We start from the raw sequence: 23332 nt of genomic DNA on the forward strand, positions 1-23332 counted from the left end.
ATTTGCCTTAAAAATATTTACTGTGCATTTGTGATGCTTTTTTTTCCCCTTTACAGAAGTTAAATTCGTCTAGTTCATCCGAAGGTAGCACCGTTGATATTGGACTTCCTGCAGAAGAACAACCAGAAGCTGAACCTGAAGAAGCCCAGGAGCCAGAAGCCTGCTTCACAGAAGGTGTTTGGAACAAAAATTATAATACTTACTAATAATACTTATTCATTAAATATGGAATAGTTATCTATTTAAACTAAGTATTAATATTTATGTATTGAATTACTCTTTCGTTAATGTTTAAATATGATTATTAGCAGTAGTACTTTTAGACCATAATTTACCATATGGATACTGATACCACAATTATACTATATACCAGGTAAATGATTAAGAAAACATTTTATCAGAAATTTATCGTTATTTTTAAAATAAGAAAAATATACTACTGAAAGTTTTATTTTATTATGAACTACTATACTTTCTGAGTTTAGTTACAGTCTCTTAGATAATAAAAGAACACACTAGTTTTATAGCATTCTTCATAGATATCTATCAAAGTGCTTTATAAAGTATACATTACTGAAACAGCTGTTGAACAGTAAATAAAAACTGCACCTGGATGGTCTTGTGCAAAATGCTAAAAGAACCTTCTACAAATTGGTAAAAAGAGAAGGAAGAGCCTTTGTGTGCCACCTGGGGCAAGAACAGTCTCACCTGGTGAACTCATTCATCTTTCATGCTTCCTTCTATTGGCCCTTTTACACAACTCAATAAAACAAGAATCTGGTGATAAACTTTATTTGCAAAGGCATTTTCTTGTGAGAAACTTTAGGGATGTGTGCATGTGAAGGAAGTGGGGAAAGGAATAGGTTTAAAACAGTAAAGTAAGGATACAACTGCCATTTTTGGTACCCGTAAGCAAAAGTTAGATTTAGAGTTTGGAAAATGCTACTGTCAGTGCTGGGGTTGGGTTATTTCTGGACATGATAACAGACATTTGTTTAGAAATTTACACTGAACTAGTAAGAAATAGTACTGTGACAGGCAGATTTGGCAAAGAAAATACCATTATTAATTACTAGTATTTTTCTACCCAAATGGGAGAAGAAACAAAATCAAGTCAGCAGCTAAATCATAAAAGCTTAAATAAATTAAGGGCACAAGTTAGAGAAGTTAGCTGGGACTGAAAAGCTCAGAACTCAATAGGAGGCCTAGATTTTTTCATACAATAAATGCAACATTGTCTGAATTTAGTATCCCAAACAAAAGAAAGTACAATTTAATAAGACTTGCCCATATCTTACTACCTAAACCTACTATAGATTTGGATGAGTTTGTATATTTTTACTCATACTTTGTATTTTGTAATTTGGCTTCACGTTCCATGGATGTTCCATGGACTTTTATCTTGTGGGGTGCACTGTATTGAGCACTTAGTTCTTGATAAATGAGAAATACTTTCTTCTCAGTTGTTCATTTAATTCTAAATTCCAGATGTTTCAGTGCTAAATTTTTTTGCTTTGAAGAAAAAGAGGGTCATCTAGGTGTAAATCTATTGGGGTTTTGCTAAATAGCACACCTTCTGGAAAGGTAGGATTGTATCATTAACAGAATGCATAATCAAAATTAATGCAATCCAACAAAATCTCTCCCCCATTACATACACTGTTTTAAAGGCTGTGTACGAAGGTTCAAGTGCTGTCAAGTAAGTATAGAAGAAGGGAGAGGAAAGCAGTGGTGGAACCTTAGAAAAACCTGCTTCAAGATTGTCGAACACAACTGGTTTGAGACTTTCATTGTCTTTATGATTCTCCTCAGTAGTGGAGCTCTGGTAAGTAAAAGATGAACAGAGTGTCACAATGTTGTCAGATATCTTCCTAAAAGTTGGCTCCTCAGACATTGTTTTAACTTAGTTTTCTCTGCCGGAAAGAACACACAATTCCATGTTTTCAAATGACAGGGCTAAATTTTAGTCAGGTCTTTGAAAGAATGGTAGAATAAGTCTCTTCTCAAAAATGTGTCGAAAAAAGAGCAGACATAATTGATTAGAGAGCTTAACTCCTTTGCTGAAAGTGATAGTGATACGCCTGAAGCAGGGAGAGAGACAACATAGGAAGAAGAGAACATACTTTGTTATTTGAGTTTGCTCTCTAGTTTTACTGGTGTTTACTCATGTAACTCAGGGAAAAGAACTGTCAGTGATGAAAAAAAGAAGAGTTTGGAAGTAACTGTAATGGCATAAACAGCTCACAATACCTTGCAAGAGCCAGAGTCTTACACACTCTTATAAATGTTATGTGCTAGAACAGCAAGAAAGATTAATACTGTGTGTTTATAATTAGTCCATTCTAAGAATAAGAATTTATTATTTATGCTTCTAATTCAGCTTCTACTGCCTCATACTGATATAGACTAAAGGGATATCTGTGAAAACATGAACTTGCTTTAAGTTTAACAAGAATGTGGGGGCAGAATAAAAAGAAGCCAACCCTAATATAAATCTATAACAATAAAGGAAACAAAACATACCAATGATATGTTATTTCACAAATACAAATAATGACAAAGAATAAAGAAATTGGAGATGAACTGTTAAATAAAGGTAAGCCTGGATACATACTGAGCTGAAGTTTCTTAGGTAAACTACATACCCCGAAATAACATAGAATATATCTTGCATCTACCCTGGTAGATGCAATTACCCTTTGGTAAATTACTTAAGTTCCTACATCACAAAAAAAAAATTTGTGTTGCAGAATTGTATTATAAACTCTTCAGATCAGTTCCAACACCTTAAAATGCTGCTAATGGTTAGCAGTTTATGATTATACCTACCATTAGTTTTGGTTAAATAAGAATCATTCTGCTTTTGCTTGTTCTAATGTCAACACGACCATCAAATAAGCAACTTTACTCAACACCATGTGACATGTTCCCTGTGATTTAAAACCCTCAAAATAACAAAGACTCATGTCTACACTATTGAATTTTGCCTCATGCTACCAAGTGGAGAAAACCTTTAGTGACAAGAATTTAAGTGAGGGAGAAGTACTAGCAAGAGACCTGATCAAGGTGAATTTCCATCATCGTATTTAGAGGAAGTTTGAGATGAGATCCCACAGCGTTAGCATCTTGCGCTTGTGCGCCTGAGGTGTGTGTCATCCACAGCACATGTATGTTGTGAAAGTGCTTCAGAGACAAGGGACTAGCCCAAGGCTCTGGCGATGTGAGACCCTGCTCTGCCTTGGGCTTCCTTTGTGGTAGTGGAAAGGTGTCTGTGGACCCGCCAGTACCGTATCCCACCGCTCAGCCCAAGACCACCCTCCAGACCAGTCTGACTGTCACGGCAGGCGGGACAGGCGGCGGGCAGAGGCAGGCTGCGGGCTGCCCGCAGCCCCCCGCCGCAGGGCGCTCAGCCCGGGAGCAGACACGCTGCTAGGTGCCGAGAGCCTGCTAGCTTAGCCGCCGGCATGCTCCCACCTGTAAGAAGGAAACGATGCGTGCTGGCTCTTCCCGGTTGTGTGAGATAAAGTTGTTTGTTAGTGACGACACACGAGTGGCAGGTACCGCAGTGCTTGATCTAAGTATCCAAAATTACTGATTCACAGACGTTAATTTGATGACTGATAGACAAACGCTAATCATTTGAACTGACAGATGTAAAGTGATTCAAAAGCAGGCTGGGTAAAAATGAATGTTAGCATCAATAAATATCCAAATCTTTGCAAGCTAGCAGATCATTCCAGTCCTTTCGAACCAATAAAATCAATTGTTCTCCATAAGAAATAGCAGCATAATTCAAATTTAAAAGCAATTAAAGGGAAAATATCTTGGGGGACAGGAAGAATTTCTGAAAAGCAGAAGCTGCATGTCTTTTCAAGTGTCTAAAAATGAAAACACACAAAAGGTGTAAATAACATTGCAAGCATCTCAGAAATTTTATGTATCTCATAAAATGTGAATAATACAGTAAAGCAGGTATTTGATTTAGATAAATATTTTTTTACAAAAGGAAGAACTTGTTTTCAAAAAGCAACAGGACTTAAAAAGAAAAGGTCAATTGTATTGTCATTGTACTGAAAATTTTACAGCTATGGCCTTGGATTTTTAAAATGGATCTACCTACATACAAACCAAATGATCTTAGTAGAATTCAGTTGAGGTACACCACTGTGCAGAATCAATGCTATTTGTGAGTACTGAAAACTATCTGAGAAGAATAATTCACCATCCGCTATAAACAAACAAACAAACAATAAATAAATAAATAAATGTGACCAGTGGAGTGGTTGCTGTCTAATATCTGCTTCTCCCTCCTGTGAGCTGGAAAATGTAGTTCCATAGGGGAATAACAGGTATATAGTGAGTTAGCAGAAAAGAAAAAGTTAGATAAAAGTGACAATCCCATGCCTTTTACTGAAGAGGGTTTCTTTTCTTTTTTCATTGCCTTTTTTTTTTTTTTTTTTTTTTGTTACAACCTGAAATATGTGCAGTAACAAAAGGGAACAACAAATATCTTTGAATGTTTTTACTCACAGGCTTTTGAAGACATATATATTGAACAGCGTAAAACTATCAAGACCATGCTGGAATATGCTGACAAGGTCTTCACTTACATCTTCATTCTGGAAATGCTGCTGAAGTGGGTGGCCTATGGCTATCAAACATACTTTACTAATGCCTGGTGCTGGCTGGACTTCCTGATTGTTGATGTATGTAGTATATTTCCTAGGTGTTATTCTTATATTTATTTTACCTGTTTTTTTTTAAATTACTTGCTCTACAACCACAATACCTATGTATACCAACTAGTTTACTTTTCAATTTAAAACGTAAGGTAGGTGGAAAAAAAACATCCGTGTTTCTCTGTCTTTCACTTTATACTTACAACACTGCCTTCCTATATCACAGAGTTAAGACTGGAAGTTCTCCCCCTAACAGAAGAACCTCACATGGTAGCCCCACAAGCAGTTAAAGGGTTTATGCCAACACTGCTGTTGAAAGACGTCATGCTGTCCTCCATTCTGCCCCTGGCTGCTCATTCCCACCTTCAGACCCACCTTCTCTCCTGCTGTGGTCTAAGTCACATCCAGCATTTAGATGGGTGTCTGGTCCACCAGACATCAGACACACACACCTGAATTAAAAGTCCTCTGGCAAGAAAACGAATGCCATGTCCACAAATGTCAGCGTATGGCTGAATTAGGGTTTTACAAGAAATGCAAGATGTATCTGTAGCATTGGTGGTATGGCTTACTTAGTACTAAAGTCCAATAAATATTACTAAACTTGCAGTCTTCACAGCTGTGTTTGAAATCAGGGTTAATAATCTTTCCTGCAAGGGTTATCTCATAGTTATAACTCTGCTGTGCTGTGAAATGAGGGAGACCATTTCTTAATGCATTGATACAATTATGGACAATTTAAGAATTAATGTCCTAAGTATACCCCTGTGAGAAAACCTCCATAGTGCAGAAATGCATACTGTTTCTGCAGTCTATGAGGTTGTGTGTGTGAAACTAAAATACTATGGTTTACACAGTTATGAAACCACAACCAGTAGCTACATTTTTAAGATAGAATTTTCTGGTAAAACTTATAGGAAAAACAAGTATTAAACAAGCTCTTTTTAAAATTAAGATACATTTTGTCCTGGTTTCAATGACTTAGAAACAGACACTGAATAGGTAAAAGGTAAACTTCATATGCAGTTATTGACCCAAAGAATTGCTAAAAATTCAACAGTTTCTGAATGTGTTCCCAGCATACAAGGGCTAATCAAAGCAGTTCATTTTCTCCAGTTTTGTTTTGTGATGGGTGCCTACAACCTTTTTGATTGCTGTATATTATGGACTAAATATATCTAGGATTCAGCTTCATATATGCAACTACAGATAACCATGTTCAAACAGAGTACTCACACAAAGCAAGCACCCTCTTTTTGGAAAACACGTTAGTTCTTTAGTATCTAAATTCTTCTCAAAATGGGTACCTAAGTGGCACCTATAGCAAAAAAGCTTGAAGAAGCATGCAAGCAGAAGCACCTGTTCCTTTTCTAAACTCATTTTCACTAATATTTGACCTCATTTAAATCATAATATCCCAAACAGCCATCTTGTGAATGTGAAAATTTGAATACTTCTTTGTGTGAAGGTATCACACATTCAAGTGTCTGAATAAGCTCATGATTGAATCCTGGATTTCTACACCTGGATATTTTCTTTAATTTCACTTTAGATTATGACAGCTTGAAAGCTTGAAAGTTTTCAGTAGTGTGATGAATGTGCTGGAGGAATAAATTCAGGCTTCAGAAGAACCTAGTTTTGTGTGTTGCTAGAGCTCAGGATTGACAAGTACAGAAAAGCTGTTAATTTTCAAAAGCTAAAGATTTCACGTATAATGCTTGTTTTTAAATATGGTTCATGAAGAGCACTGCCCTAGAGTTCTCTTTACCTGATGCATTGTTCTTTATAAAGAAAGAGTACACGAGACCATTATGCTATTTTTGGCCCAATAAATAGTTAAAGGAATTAGAACAGCATAATGAAGGAGCATTTAGGGGAAACGGGAGAAAAACAGAAGGTATTTTGGACAGGAGCCATAGCAAATATAGAGAATATGTTATTTCTCACTGAGGTAGTGTGAGAACATAGAATATATAAAGGCCTGTGGAGTTCTACCACCTGTGGAACTGTTTTTATAAGGTCTTTAAGAAACAGCATAATCCAGGTTAATGTCAGGCTGTAAAGCACATAAATTCAGCAGTCAGGCAAATGGATTAATGAGTGTAACTGAATATAGAAAAATGAATTTCTTTCTACCAATTTCCAGAGGAGCAATGTTGCTTTGTGACCTATCTGTTAATTCAAAAGAGGCTTCAATCATTTCCCTTTCAGTTGTGGGCAATCAAATGTGCATTATCAACTATAACTACTGATCCCAACAGCACTGTAAAACAAAGAAAAAGTGAGAGCAATACCTAAATAGCTAAAAAGTAAAGATTAATTTAATTTGCTTTTGTGGTTTTAAATGCCCTCAAATCACTAGCAAAATATGAAATTCAGAAGTATTAATATTTCCAGATATTGTTACCTTATGATATTTTTGTTTGTTTATTTACCTATCCTACTCTTCTTTCATATTACTTCTTTCTTTTTTTTTTTTTTAATTTCTTTTTATTTAAAAGACTTCCCATTCCTGAAGAAAGTGGTCCAAAATTAGATTCTTCTAAAGAAGCTTGTATCTCACATCTATGGTATGTAAAGTAGTATGTACAATATAATAATTTTTACTTTCCTGTTTTCATATAGGTCTCTTTGGTTAGCTTAACAGCAAATGCATTGGGTTACTCTGAACTTGGTGCCATTAAGTCCCTTAGGACACTAAGAGCTTTGAGACCTCTAAGAGCTTTGTCACGATTTGAAGGCATGAGGGTAAGACAACATGACAGAATCTGAACCTATGCATGCATAGAAAGAATCCATGCATGCAGAATAAGGAATGACAAGTCCATGCAGAAAGGCTGCACTATCTTTTTATCTATTGCATATCTTTTACTAACAGATAAGCAAAAAGCTTCATCAATTCACCTAAATCCATATGCAGTATCACATAGAAGTTACATTCATTAAGGTTACTTTACTTTCTAGCCAATCTCAGGAGTTTTTTGTATAAGGTTTGAAATTACCAACTATGAACTCTCTTAACAGACTCCTAATAATGAATAAAATGTAGCAAGATTTTATTAATGATTAATTACTGATAAACATATCACAATATTTATACAGGAATCTAATTCAGTATTAGTTAATAAAGATATTTTCTGTTACTAGTTGAAATCCTTCATTTTTCATTATATTTGATAAACCACCTTTGGTCTAACCCCACTGAATTTTACTAGATGGTACTAGAGATATGTTCATACCCACTAGTGGTTTAAATCTATTTCTGAGTTTGGCTGACTAAAACCAAATCAAGTTATTTGATTTCTCTATGAAATCATTCTTTTTGTAAGGTTAATACCTTTCTTATTTCAACAAATCTCTATTCAATATTCAATACAATGTATAGAAAGTCCTTTTTTACTTATTCTGAGTAACTTAGAGGCCCTGCTTACTATCCATCTCACTCAAGAAAGCATTTCAACTTATTTTTTCATTTGTTTACACCTTCTGTTCCTTAAAGCCACTGAATACAAACTAACTCTATATGCATGTCATTGCTACTTCACGGAAACATAAGAGGAAACAACGCGCTAATGAATTTCAAGTCAATCATAAACCAGTGTAATAGCCTGCACAACCTTTAGATACAAACCTAAGTTTAATCAAGTCAAACTGAGGCTTAGAATTCTGTTCCTTAAATTGTATTCATCAGGCTACATATCTCTACTTCAGAATGCTTCAGAAAAAAATATTGCTAATGAATGATTACTAGATTAATAAATTTCAGTTTCATGTAGCAAATTGACTTTTAACAGTTTTCTCAGCATTTGAAATTAATGAATTGATATTCAGCAGGGTAAGAGCTGGTCAAGTACTATAGAATGTACAAATTTTCATTTAAATATGGAATGACTATTTGATTTACCCATTTTCTCTTTGTCTTTCTTTGTACTTACTGTTCATGAACATTCAGATAACTGTGGTTTTGTGTGGAGAAATGTTGAGAAATTGCTGTCAGCTTTACTTTTTTAATAATGTTCTGGTCAGCTGCAGGAGGACTTGGAGACCAGTATAGAAGTTACACAGGGACAAGAAATGCAGCTTTTTAGATGACGTTGGAAAAAACAGATTGTTTCTAGAAAGATAATGTCAAAATTGATTGCCAAAGGTTTTATTCAATTTTTCTGTATCCTTACATGATAGCCTTACTAAATTTTCCACTTAAAAGATTTAGGATACTCATGCTCAAAGAAAAGTACCTGTTATTTGAAATCTATTTACTGCTTTCCCTTATTTCTCACTGAATAACTATGAAACTATGCCAGAAGCCCAATCATATGATAGAATTTCAGATACACAACATGAATAATTCACAAGCAACTTACTGTGTAGGAATCACAGAAGGGCCTGGAAAAGCAAAAAAGGTTTCAGTTCTGTCCTCCAATATTAATGATAATCAATGAAGTACCTGATTCCAGTCACTTAGCAAATTTGACTGGCCAACTGTATAGGCCTTATCTTTACTATTAGTTACATGCACTTCTGAAAATGGTTTTTCCGAAGCACTTGGCAAGTATTCACAACAGCTCATTGACAGATAGTAGCGTTACTTTATGAATGACTCACGAACAGTAAAAAGGTTCAAATAATAAATAATTGACCAGCTTATAATAAGACTATAGTCAAATTACAGTCTTCTCAGAAACTGAGTTCATTTCATAAAAATCCATAAAAGCAGATTCTTTTATCTGCCAACAGAAAGTAAAATCAACCCTCTTTGCTTTCTTATATTGCCTATACCTATGCTGAGCTGTGACAAAATAAGCTGAGTTTTTATTCAACATGTATTTATAATTTTAATGTTTAACCCCATGTTCAAAATTGTGCAAATTTTGCCTTGAAAATGTAAGAGATCGCATGTATTCCACAAAAGTCCCTGGATGTATAAAGCTCTGCATCATTCTGTAAAACAATCTGCTAAGTTCTCAGCTACTTTAAAACAATCCTTTTCTTAAATAAGTTTACCATTCCAGTGAATTGGAAGAATACAGCATTTTACATAGTCAGTAAATACTAATAACTATTCTGTTATCCCTAAATATGAAACATACTTCACTTTTTAAGTTATATTCTTATAAGTCTACAGTTATACTCTGTAGTTACAACTTAATTTTGTCATTATGCCGTTTCATAAATGGGATAAATTCTCTTTCCAAAGTGAATATAAGATATATGAACCAGTTGCAACAAAACAGGGGACAAGTGGTCCAGAACTTGTGCTTGCCTTGAGCACAGAAGTGAATTTTGACATATTAAAGGCATTTAAAATATCTGCTAGTATACTGAATTCTGAGAAATTTTTATATTTTCTATAGTGAATCTCAAAACCGACTCCACCCAGATGCTGGAAGGCAAAGTAAAGAATTGCTTTAATTTAATTTAAATTTCTGTCTTAGGGCTTATATTCTCATCTCAGTGTACGTACTGAGCAGAAGTATCTGCAAACTGAGATTTGAATATACCCATTGCTTTTTGTTTAGCTTTTTAGTACTTGCAATATAACGCTTTTGCGCTAGTTCTGAATTGGTATGCTACTTGTAAATGTAGAATACTGAGTATATGTTGCTTTGCTGAGTTAGAGAATTAAGTGACAATAAAGCATGCATTTGTGTCTAATTTCACAAAATAAAGCATGTCATGCCGTGCTTGATTTATTTATTAGAGAAATAGTAGAAGGCAGCAAACAATCTGAAATCCACTTGCATTTTCAGTTTTGCATGCCTTATGCATATTTCTGGCTGATGGCTTTAAACATTTACTGTATTTCAAATTTCCAGTCCAATTTCATAACTTGTAAAACTAAATTAGAGTATTTGATGTCTTAAATATCCTCTAAAATTCAGTGGCTCTTCCTTAGATTCCCTTACCAGGAAAACGATAATGAGGCATTTTCAAGAGTATTCTAAACTTGATTAGTAGGAAAGAAATTTTTCTCATATGATTGAGTTATAAAACATAACATCAAGTGTCTGTCATTACAGATTCACAACTAATAACAGGCTATATATTTCTATTTCATATAGGATAACCTTTCTTCAGCTTGGATGGGGTGGACCACTGGTTCCTCCCCTTATCTGTATTATGGGTACAGTATTTCCCCCTTTTCTACCCTTAATGATTACAGTGTAACTAATCACTACGTTGTGTATTCAGGGTTAGAAGAAGAGACAATCTCATCTGAGAATCCCAGTAGCAGTAGCACCCTACACCCCCTTCTTAATTGCTTTAAATCTCTGGAAATAATCCTTTGAAATTTCTGATGTTACAGAATTAACATGAAATCTTTTAAGAAAATCAGTATCGTTATTTAGAGTGATCTGAGTTCTTTTTGCAGGACAAAGGTACCTCAGCTATTTTTAGATTTTTAGACACTTTTTTAACTGAGATTAAAAAATGGCTTTCTTTTAAAATTTGAATCTGGCTTCTACATTGTTTTGGAAAGATCTGTGCTTTACTCTGTTACTCAATTTATAGCTACATACATTCCAAAATATCCCATAGAAAGGTTTGAACTTTTAATACATTAAGCACACACCAAAACACTACGATGTGAATAGTCACAACTACAGATATTTATATAATTGCAGTTTAAATTCTTGCATAATTTTTAAACCCCGATATATATTACATTAAGTAAACCACTCGAAGTGTATATAGATAACACAAGACATTGTATAACATAAATAATCCTTTCTTGGAATCTGAATTCAGACTTCTTTGCCCTGTGTTGGAAACTAGTTTTTGTAATTTTTATAAAATGCCAATAACAGTATTGTTTTTATAGCATTTTTCTTAGAGTTTAGAAATGTCCTGCAGGAGACATGTCAGTGATGTACAAAATTTGCATTCACTATGAGATCTTTAGAAAAATCCAGCTTTTAGACTACAACCCTTGCAAGTACCAACTGTAGGAGGGTATCATTAGTGCAGGGGGGCTTATAGCTTCAGTGTAAATGATGTATCAACATAAACACCATTCACTGTAAATTTAGCATCTCATCTCACAGTTAAGAATTATGTATTCACTCTCAGGAAAGTGTGTTCACTATCTTCTGCAAGTTTCTCTTAAATATAGAGGAATACATTGTGTTGATCAAAAGATGATGCACTTTGAAGGATTTTTTGAGGACTGCGATCTTATTCATTACCTTTGAGTTTTAAGGAAAATGTATTAGAAGTGTTATATCTCTGAAAGACAATTAAAAAAATTGCAAACTTCGATGTAAGAAGACTCTTTATATAAATGTTCATAAATCATACAGGACATATCTTAGTATTTTGAGATTTTTCTTAGACTGTAATTCTACAATTAGAAGAGCACTTTTGAAGGAGTTTCTTATATAATTGAAACTGATAAAATTTTTGTCTGGATATGTGTTTGTTGTATCTTGAAGAAAAACCTTACTCTTAGGATCAAAATTTAATGAAATTTGAATGAGACACATAATATAGTTTGCATTTTAATTAAAAATATTAAAGAACACATAAAGGTCAATAATGTTTCATTTATGCAACAGGAAGAGCAAGAAGTTATTTTTTTTCACTGCATCTGGTGAAATTTGAAGATATTGTTCCCACATCAAATAATTACTCTGTTTTCATGCTCGTGTGTATTTAACAATATTTACCAGGTCTTCTCAAAGAAATGCAGCCATGTGATTTATTGCTTGGCAGATAATTATTGTATTTTGTCATACAGTATGTTAAATTATGTCTTTTCTTCTATACTGTCTTCAGAAGTATTTTGTGATATACTTGATTTCTGGTGAAAAACAGAATCAAAGCTGCTCTGGTAACTCCATTATTTTGTTAAATTCAACAGTGTAGCTTGCTTTTAATAGACTGTTAAATGAATAAGAAAGGTTTCTGTTACTACTTTAACCAAGTTAAATTTTCTTATTAAAGCCAGGGCAGAACTGCAGAATCATTGAGGTAGGAAGGGACCTCCTAAGATCAGCTGGTCAAACCTCCCTGCTAACAGTTCTAGCATGCCAAGATATAAACTCGCCGCCCAATAGCATGAAATTTTTCCAGCACAAAGTGTTATAAAAATAGTTTTTGTGTTAAGTGTTTAAGGAAGTATTTTACTTTCTTTGAAGATAAAATTCACTAGCAGAAGCATTCTTCAGTCAGCTGCACTTGTACAGTAACAATTAAGGAAAAGTAGAAAAGACTGCAATTGGCTTGTTAAGGGAGTGATTTTCTTTTCCTCTGAGATCTTTTATCTCTTGCTTCAACTTCATTTGTTCATTACTGTTAAGATTAAGATTTAGTTGTACCTCCTTGTCAGGTCTCTCTGATTCTTTCCATCTGCCTGTCTTTTCTTTGCATACTCTTAGGTAAATCCAAATTTTTCTTTACAGTTGCTGCTTTAAATGGTAGTTTTCTAATAATCTTCACCCTGTATTCCAATACAGTCTGCATTTTACTCAAGAATTGAAAACCTTGTCATAAATCTTGTCATAAATATTCAAATGTTTTCAGTTGTTTCACATGTGAGGTGCTTCTCATGCCAGTTCTAAACATGCATTGATTTCTTTCATAACGCAACATTTTTTGCTTTTATTCTTGATTTAAATAATATTCTAGTCTCACTACCATAATTTACTTTTACAAACTTTCTGTTTGCTACTTTGTAGTGACCCCAAATTAAGGATAAGCATTAGTTTGCTAGAATAAGATTTCAGTTTTATTTTTTCCTTTACTTCTAACTTTTCTAAACATTTTTCTAAATGTTACTTGAATCTGGGCTTACATAATCACAGGTCATGTAGTTAAGAATAATTTATCTATATATACATGACATTAAGGCAAACTGTGTAGCAAAGGTAGCAATATTCCAGTTCTTCTATGCACTTCTCAAAGGCAAAATCACTAAGCTACTTCTAATTTTGGTTGGAGGATAGATAAAAGACAAAGTCAGACTCATCTCAAATGTGCACAGTGATAACAAGAGGCAACAGACACAAGCTGGGTTATGGGAGATTCTTATTTGATATAAGGAATTTGGGGGAGGTTTGTGTTATTTCTTTTTGAGTGGTTGGGGGGGGTATTTAATTTTTGGTTCAGTTTTGTTTTTTACAGTGAGGTAAATACTGGAACAGTGGAACTTAATTAGTGGATTATAGATCACACATTCATACAAACATGGTGAACCTCCCTGATTTCTGTTTTGGGACAAAGTTATAACACTTTCTCACAAGAAGTCCATTAAGATAAAGTAGAGAGGAGTAATTAGTTGAGAATGAGAAGGTTTTAATAACTTGGATGAATTTACATTTTTAGATTCACCTTAGTTCCTCCCTAGAATCATTATTTGGATCATGTCAAGTAGGTTGCACTTTCACAGAAATATTTAATTCTTATCCTTTGTTGTCTCCAAAGTCAGTTCATAGCTGATCATCAAGCATATGCAGCATGCTTCTTCTCAGTGTACCCATTCCAAGCTACTCAATGAGAAAAATATGTAGTTTTGAGGTGTCTTGTTAAAGTATGTATTGGCAAGTAAAAGAATTATCACAATCTCTTTCTCTCCCCCTCTTCTCCCTTTCTCCCTCCCCTATTCTGTCCTCACCTGCTAGGTTGCGCTGTCAGATATGTTGTACTACCTGATATAAACGTTGGAAAAATGTGATAAATTTTCTTTATTATCGTTGAATAAAGTTCCCGTCTACATTACTGCTGTAGGAATGTACATATACTTTATCCCTTCGACATTAAGAACTTTTAATCCTTATATATCTATACATGACATCCCTCTTCCAATAAACTCCATGGGTACACTCAGACAAGACAGGGTATCTTGTGTGGGAAAATTTTTCCTGTACTGCATCATCAGTTATCTTCCTTCATGGGCAGCTCCAAACCTCACACTAAGTAACTGCGGCAAAGAGCCCAAAGCCTCCACTGAAGATCAGTCTTAACCCTCTGCACTGGGCAGTGTTTGTATTCTGTCTGCTGGCCCACAGGCCAGGCACCTCCGCTGCCTTTGTGAGAGGAACAATTCCAACGGACGTAGCTTCTCCTAATTTACATCCCATACCCATTTCCTCCGATCCCACTGACTTTCTGCTGTGTTATGACTTGTAGAAGCGACTCTAACTTCAGAGAAAGGCAGTTTTCATCATCTGTTTTGTAGTACCAGGGAGAGAGCAGGAAGCCATTATTACAGCATTTTTGTTATTATTTGGTCAGAAGAAAGGGACTGCCCCAACCACTTTTGTCTCGCTGAGCCCCCTACCACCTTACAAACACTCGCAGGTCACATGTGGGAAGGGACAACAGGAGCGAAGGTGCTGCTTTCATGTGATATTGCAGAAACAAAATGGTCCCTGCCTTCCAGTAGGGACTGTAAACACACAACCAGCATGTGTACTACACTACTGGTGCAAGATGTTTACATTACATGTATACTGTACCTTGAAAAAAACCAGGGATTATTGATAAATTCTGAAGTGATTTCTTTTTTTTTTTTGGAAAACAAGTTGCTCCCAAGTGTCGTGTTTACTGAGTGAGAAAATAGTGCTTTGAATGTTCAGGCTTTGGGGAATTTTAAGACAGTAGAAATGCAGATGAAATCCCTGTTTTGCCATTCAGGTGCCAGTCCTTTCAACTTTATAACTTGCTCTGAATTGTTTAGGATGAAAAAGGATTACACAAGGTTTGATGTTTAGATGGTAGATGTTAGGTTTAAAAAGGGAAAAAATATTTTCTTGTGCATGCATGTGTATACTTCTGTACAAATCCTCATATTTGGAGTAAAATATCAGCAGAAATCTTGACTTGATTTTTAACAGCTATAATTCACTGTTTCACAGGTTCAAACCCATCTCCTACCCCGTTAAAAACTTCTGCCTATGAAAAAGAATTAGGCCTATTTTGTTAGAGATTGTTTACACTTTACATAGGGCTATCACATTGCTGATCATGATCTCAGTGCTGTCCATCACAAGATGCTCTCACAATGAAAATGAACTCAAATAGTTATCATCAACTGGGCATCTTCCAACTGAATTATTTTAAGGATTTCACAATTTTAATCTGAATTATTTAAATGTTTAAGCTCACCTTCACTCTTGTTAATCTTTGCACAAACCTGGACAGTAGCAAATTTCATCACTGCACTGGTAGATGATCTCATAATTGATGAAAATTGTATTTGCTGAGATTTTTTTCTGTTTTGTTTGTTGATTAAGATTTTATCACCACTGATTGCCCTGCAGGTCCACGCATTTCCTCTTTTTACCTGACAAACCAAATGAGAAAATTGAAGGAATTGCACGTTTCTTAAGGTACTTCTCTTCTAGAAATCTAGTGCCGTGTTTTACGTCACACTGCATATCTACAAGGTTCCAAATTATCTTTGTGTATACAATTTTAGTAGTGAAATGCCAGGGACTGCCATCTCATAAACTCAAAGCCATCTGTGATCACCAAAGTGTGAAAAGCTTACTAAGAGATACTCTGCACAAATTTTCCCATTCTTCATAGGTGCAGTTATGAGATTAATTTCATCCCTGGGGACTGAGGAGCTGTTCAAGTATTTTGGGGGGAAGGTACTCTAAAGAATTCTTGGGAACTTTTTGCTCTATACTACCTACCTTTGCATTTCTAATTACCTTTCAAAAGGGTTTGTCAATAGGGCAATTGATATTGTGGATTTGGTTTTGCTGTGCAATTAGTAAAATCCAGGGGTTTGGGGTGTTGGGTTTGGTTTCTTTTTTTTCCTTTGAACTTCTTTGATGTAGGGGTCTTCCTTTCTGTGAAAAGAGCAGAATGGGTGCATACCTCCCTTAAATTTGGTCTGCATAACAGATTTTTGGATTGCATGTCACCTTATCAGCATCTGTCTATTTTTGTAAGCACCAGTCTTTGGAAAACACCATTATTTCCATATAGAGAAGTTCCTATTATATATTTCTGACTCATCTGACAGGAACATGTGCCAGTGTTTCGTGATGGGTAAACTAGAAAATGCATAGAATACTTACGATAGAGGATCCAGTGATAGTGGAAAAGCTATCAGTTAAAAGTACATGAAGGAGAGCCATACACTGAATTCAAGGTGCTGGACAGCTGATCTCACTGTGTTGGTGCTTGGCCTGTGAAGGTCCAGTGGTATGCTTATGCTGCCATAATACAAATAAATCAGCTGATTCACTGGTTCTTTTATAGCTGTTGAGTCATGAATGCAAAGAGCAAGGGATGATAATTCTCAAGACAGAGGTTTGTTTCAAAGATTCCTTGCCTTGGACTATCAGACAGTGCTCATCTTTTTGATTCAGGTATCGGCTTTCTTCATGGTCTACCTGAGATGCTCTTTCAATCCCCTGACTGGGAAAGTTACTGTATTCCTTATGGCCTTTCCTCCCTTGCCTCAACTCCTCCACAGTTTAAGAGAGAATACACCTGTCTGTTACCTGATACCCACCACCTGGTCAAGTCAGTGTGGTTTCAGCATCTTCTAGCCTTCCTTGTGTGATGTCATCGAAGTCCTTCACTGTGAGAACACGCTAAACTCAGATCATGTATGTCACCTGAGCCTCCATTGCTGTCCCCTCACAGCATACTTACCTGCTCATTCCAGCAGTCTTACCTCTGCGGTGACCAAGAATCTAAACCAATGGCTACTTGCTCACTTCATCTTTCAGTGCAAATGCTCTCTCTGGCAGCTTTGTGGACAGCTAGGCTTTGGCCAGTTGAGCAGGGGAGGTTCATGATCTTATGGCAGATGTTCTTACCTCATCTGTGTTCAAAACAAGGCAATACTCATAGCTTACTCTCAAATCCTGCCCCAGGCAGTGTCAGTGTTTCATCTGAGTCAGGAATGAATTTTCATATTTTGCTCTAATGCAGCTTATGCTACGTATGCTATTGCCAAACTCCCTCTGCATGCTGCTGTCTTTGAACAAATGGCTCTTCAATCCCTGTACTGCTAAGAGAGAGATGAATGGCTTTTTGTAACAAGCACCACCTGAAGTCTACGACTGTGTGACTAGACAGATAGTTAGTTACTTAAAGGGAAAGAAACTATTCTCTTTTTTTGACATATGTATTCAAGCTCACAATTTGTTCCTCTTCCTTGGAGTTCCCTAATGCTTCTCAGGTTTTCCCAGCTATCAGGGAACTGAGTACAAGAGGAACATGTCTTATGCTTGTTAGGGCCATATAGCATGCATAGAATATAAGGTTTGATTTCATCCATACAGGTCCTGGTGAAGTAAAAGTTATTTGGCTTTCAGTGCTTCTGTATGCAAATCTCACATGAGAGTGTACACACAGAAAAAAAAAAAACGAGGTAGCAGTTAAATAACCTCTATAGCCTTTGATGGACTCCTTCAAAGACTCTGATATGAGATCTGGCACATCAAATCTTTGGGAAACTTTTCCTGTTTAAGCATAAAATTATGAAGTTGACAACTTCCAAAGTGGAGGCAAATAAAGTACTTTGTCATTTTAAGTAGGAAGAATGTTCCAGACATAATCCTATAATCTTCCTTTCCATCCTGAAGATAGTAACTTCCTCCTCATTTGCACCAGGGACAGAGTTTGGAATTTCTTCATGGAAGCTGCAAAAGTTATGGAAAAAATGGATAAGTACCAATGAAGATTGTTCCTGGTTTGTATACAGATATTGGGAGGCCCTGACATATCTATTAATCAGGTCCAATATGGGAACTCCTGGAAAGCCTGTGGTTGCTGAGATGCTAGGATCTATTGAAGCTATTTTGCTGTGGGAACTATAATACATTTATATCTCACTATGTGTTTCAGATATGTCCCCCACAGCAAGGCTGAATCTAGTAAAGCTTTCTTATCTTCTACGCATACAGCAGGGATAAGCTGGTATTTTGCACAGTCCTCATTCTATACATATGCACAGCTCTGGTAGCAAAACTGATTTTTTTTTTTTTTTTTTTTTTTCCCCAGTTCCATTTTGCTGTCTTCTTTGGACAGTTGTCCAAAAAAAGATATAAACAGCAACAACAAAACCTAACTGGACTACTAATTTGTATTGACGTAATGTCATATCAGCTAGAAGATAAGACAGACAATTAGCATTGCAGTAATTCTTTTATCTTACATATATATCTGATGTTGGAAGATAAATGTTATGAAAATGTAAACATGAAAAAATTGTGTGTGTGTATATATATATGAGATACTGCTTTCCTCTAGAGGAGACATGGTTTGCCACAACAATTTTTTTTTCCTGGATGAATATCAACTGAGGTGTAAAATAGGCTAGAGCCTGTTTGTCTTTGTAGGTGTCAGGTGTTGCTTCTCACTTGCACTTATTGCTATTCCACCTACCTGAAGCTATAGGAAGGTGAACAAGCAGAATCAGCTTGGGCTTTTGCAGCTTGCTTACTGGAGTCAGCCTGACCACCAACAGCCCAGCGTTGAGGAAATACATAGGTAATTTAAAACAAACAAACAAACAAACAACTCTGCAAACATCTTTTCCCAATTTATTGGCATTATATTCTGTACCAAGGAGTAGCAGAAAATAGGCCCAAAAGAACAGCCCCTTTTAAAATAAAAAATACATTTAGAATCATATACATCTGATCTAGATTTGAAGAAAGAGCAAAAATAAGAGCTGTGGTTGCCAACGTTCTTTTAACCCACTACAGAGTCTTTTCAACAAGACAAGATTGACAATTTTTATTTGCTAAATTTTTAACTCATTAAGAAATGCTAATTGGTCTTTTGCATTCAGTTCACTTTTGAATTGGTTCTCACTTTTTTCTGTCCATTTGCTGTAACTGATGTGTGTAGGTGTCATGTGTGTATGTATGGGTGCTATCCTGGATGTATATTATGCAAGCTAATGTCCTGCTTATCCTGATATACCTCAGCTATTCCCAAAGCAAATACCAAAAAAGTAAACAGAAAACACTGATAAAGCAATTGCTTCCAACCGATGTGTTGAAGAAATTAAAGACTTCTTCCTGAGGTGGACTTTACAGTCAGCCAAGCATCTGACCAGCATATAAAAATGCAGTTTTACGTTATAAATATGATAGGGCAAAGGCTCAACACTGGTGGGGAAAAAAATCAAAAATCAAACAAAAACAAAAAGCAAACAGAAAACGACTTCTAAGAGTTTTAATTTTCTTTTCTTCTTTTCTTAAAAAACCTTCCAGGGGGACTGGATAGCTCAAGGGGTTGGTAATAGGATACAGAGCCTTTCATCTCTAGGTCACCAGTTCGCATCCAGGCCAGGTCAGTAGTGACCAAAAATTGTTACCATTTGATGGGTTTTCAGTGACCTATATGAAATAAGTTGTTGGAACCGTTGTTGGAACAGTTGCTAGAAGCTGTTCACTTCTTATTCAAGAGGTGGCTGATCTTTTTGCAGTCTCAGTAGCGAGACTGCATTACCTGTTCATCTAAAGATGTGAGACACACTGATGGCATTTTGTAGAAATCTTTCTTTCTACAACTATTACCAGTTCATAATTGTTACAACAATTATGGTAGCTGTTAGTATTCTGCTGCCTGTTCTGGATCTGTGCTGTGGTCCAATGGATCTCAGGGTTGCTAAAAAGATAACTGCTACAGGCACCTAATTCACACAAAACCATTCTTTGTGTGAGCACAGGTAACCTTAATTTATTTAAGTTGCAGGACTAAATCCCCATCTTTCTTTCTTGACATCTTTATTTTCAGGTTTTTCACCAAGATTAAACAGAGGAATTCAATCAATATAACACATCCAGAACATTTTTAAGGGTGAAGAAAAAAAAAAGGGGGGGGAAGAAATAAAAAGCTAAGACAAGCACTAGCTGGCCTAGAATTTCAAAGCGGCAATAGCATAATACAGTGTCATAGATCAGGTCAGACTTGGAATAAATTCCAGAATCATTGCATTCCTAATTTTTATGTTGTTCTCAGTTCCATCAAGCTAAGTAGCAACAGATTTCATCTCCCTACAGGATAGGAAAAAAACCATTTCTCTCACTTCTTTGAAAATGTTTTCTTATGTTCAAAATATTACTGGGACCTTGTTAGCCTTTTTTTAAATGGCTAGTTTATGCATATATCACCTAGATACTTCACATTTTCTATAACAGAAATCTCAAGAAGCAAGCATGCTTCCTTTAAAGTTATCACCAAAAATAGAAGCTGCCAAGAAAAGCTAAATTTTAAAAAATTCATGGTTTTATAAAAGATAAGGATAATTCTCAGTTACAGAAAGGTCCCATTTCTACTCTCTGGCAGTGGAGGAGGCCCTTAAAATAAGAAGAAAATATGCCCTGAAAATAACATTTCTACCTAAGATCTCTAAACAGGTCCTAATTCCTGGCCATAACATTTGGGAGGAGGAGGGTGCTGAGTGACGAGTAACACAACCACAATACTCCGCTTCCAAAGGCCTTCAAGAGGCTGTGAAATACAGGTAGTAAGATTGAGCAGCTCTGAGTTTGCTCAGAATTATGTTGGTAGTGGGGAAGATCCCTCTATGTTGCAGAAAGCAGGGAACAAAGATGGACTAAGATACCTTAATACGCCCCAAGTATCCATGCCAATCCTTTCCTGTCTTACTGCAGGAATTGGATTACTGAGAATCAGAGCCCTACTATGTATTTTACTTTACCTTCCTACAAGGTCCTAAAACTTTTACAGAGAAAAAAAGTAAAATTTAAAATAAAATATAACTTGGAAATGAGATCTGGTATTGGATACTTCAGGGGAGATAATTGCTCAGCTATTAGCCAAATAAATAACACAAAAATTTCGATAGCTCTGACAGACACATGTGATTAATTACTGTATACATCAGAAAAATACACTTTTTATCTACATAAGTAATTATTGACATCTTGCTTGCAAGGGGCTGAGAAGGCAACTGGCCAAAAATAATTTAAAATGCAAAATCAAAACCCCTAAATATGTCCTTGATATATGTCCTTCTTTAGATAAATGAAGGGTATTACTGACTTAAACTCAATACATGAAACAATAAGACTGGAGCTTGAAATAAATTATGTTGATTCAAGTAGACACATATTGCAAAACTGTCTTGCTTTTCTATACAAAGAAATTAATCTTTGTTATATTCTTGCATGGAACAATAAGGCAATAAAGATATGTATTTAATTCCTGCATAATCCTTTTAATGTAGAGCTTAGTTTCTAGATTCATGGCATTTGTGTTTTCAGCTTAAATTTCAAAGCTATGTTGATCAAATCTACAGGTTGCCATTTTTCTTTAAGCATTTTTAAGCTATGATTTGATGCATTTTTAGAATTTTATTATGTCTGTGTTTATATTTAACATGTTTGTCTTTTTTATATAGAACACATCAGTGTCAGGCTTCATCTTACTACCACAAAGTCTTCTCTTTTGTTTTTCTTTTAATTATTTTAATTTTCTCACTTATTTTCTTTTCATTACATATACTAATGTTAAGTATTTAAAAGAACAGTGCAACACTACAGTTATTAATGTACTGCTTTAACATTTATAGTATTAGTTTCTGAACAAGCATTTATTAAGTATTGGTAAAACAGTATACAAAATGTTATTGCTGTAAATATTCTTACACTCTTTTCTTTTTCCCCCTGTATTTGTGTACTAGGTGGTTGTGAATGCCCTTTTAGGAGCAATTCCATCCATCATGAACGTGCTTCTCGTTTGTCTTATATTCTGGCTAATTTTCAGCATCATGGGAGTAAATCTGTTTGCTGGGAAGTTCTACTACTGTGTTAACACCACAACTGATGAAAGGTTTGAAGTCGACCAAATCAACAATTTTAGTCAGTGCGAGGAACTCATAAAAAACAATCAAAGTGCCCGATGGAAAAACGTGAAAGTAAACTTTGATAATGTAGGATTTGGGTATCTTTCTTTACTTCAAGTAGTAAGTGATCACTCTTTATATATACCTCTTACTGTTGATATGTAATAGTGAAAAGCAATTCTAGCAACAAAGACAGAAAACATATTTAACTGATGATTTTTATCTGTGACTTAGTAATACTGCTGCACTGATACTTGATTACTCTTTTCATAGTAAGCAGCAAGTAGAGCCTAAGAATTTTTAGGCCATCTGACAGAACAAGTGCTATTCTTCCTATTTATAGATCTCTTAGTCCTCCAGCCCCTTCTACCTTTAAAAGTTTCTACAAGTATCTAGGAATGGTATTCAGCTATCTGAATACTTTAACTTTTACTGTTGCTAAAAAAACAAAAATCTGCATTAGTGTGATTAAGTCACACAGAAGAACTCCAGGTAGGAAATCCCCTCTCAGTTATGTGGCTGCCACCATGCAGACTTATGTGATCTAAGAAACAATTTCTCATTCAGAAGAGAAAGAGGAAAAGAAAAATAACATTAGATACTATAATCTATGAAATATTTTCCCTGCTATTTCTGTGCATAAGCACCTGGTGGAGTTTACTTAGCAAAAATGGAGGGAAGAAGAGAAGGAAGACAACATATGCAGAAAGATACTATAAGGTTATGCCTTCGGTATTAAAAATTGTGTCCTCACAATGCTATCTTCGTATTTTGGAGTAGCTGATAATCTGACCCAACTTAATCAAGAAAATGCTGGACTCTAACCCATATTGTGTGCATTCAGCAACCTCTATGTTTTTTTGAG

At 35.4% G+C, this 23332-nt stretch overlaps 1 protein-coding gene across 7 annotated transcripts in view; it reads left to right on the top strand.

Annotated features, from left to right (window-relative positions):
* LOC142031311 (sodium channel protein type 1 subunit alpha) overlaps positions 1-23332 on the top strand; it is a 68142-nt gene that overhangs the window by 31849 nt on the left and 12961 nt on the right. For 5 of the 7 annotated variants that reach the window (XM_075028538.1, XM_075028539.1, XM_075028540.1 and 2 more), the window contains exons 17-21: positions 57-174; positions 1671-1825; positions 4533-4706; positions 7305-7427; positions 22306-22587. In XM_075028538.1, coding sequence (XP_074884639.1) covers positions 57-174; positions 1671-1825; positions 4533-4706; positions 7305-7427; positions 22306-22587 — 852 coding nt within the window. The remainder of the gene's footprint in view (positions 1-56; positions 175-1670; positions 1826-4532; positions 4707-7304; positions 7428-22305; positions 22588-23332) is intronic. The other 2 variants (XM_075028543.1, XM_075028544.1) reach the window with 1 other exon arrangement.

Source organism: Buteo buteo, chromosome 5, assembly GCF_964188355.1.
Source record: "Buteo buteo chromosome 5, bButBut1.hap1.1, whole genome shotgun sequence".
NCBI classification, from domain to species: domain Eukaryota; kingdom Metazoa; phylum Chordata; class Aves; order Accipitriformes; family Accipitridae; genus Buteo; species Buteo buteo.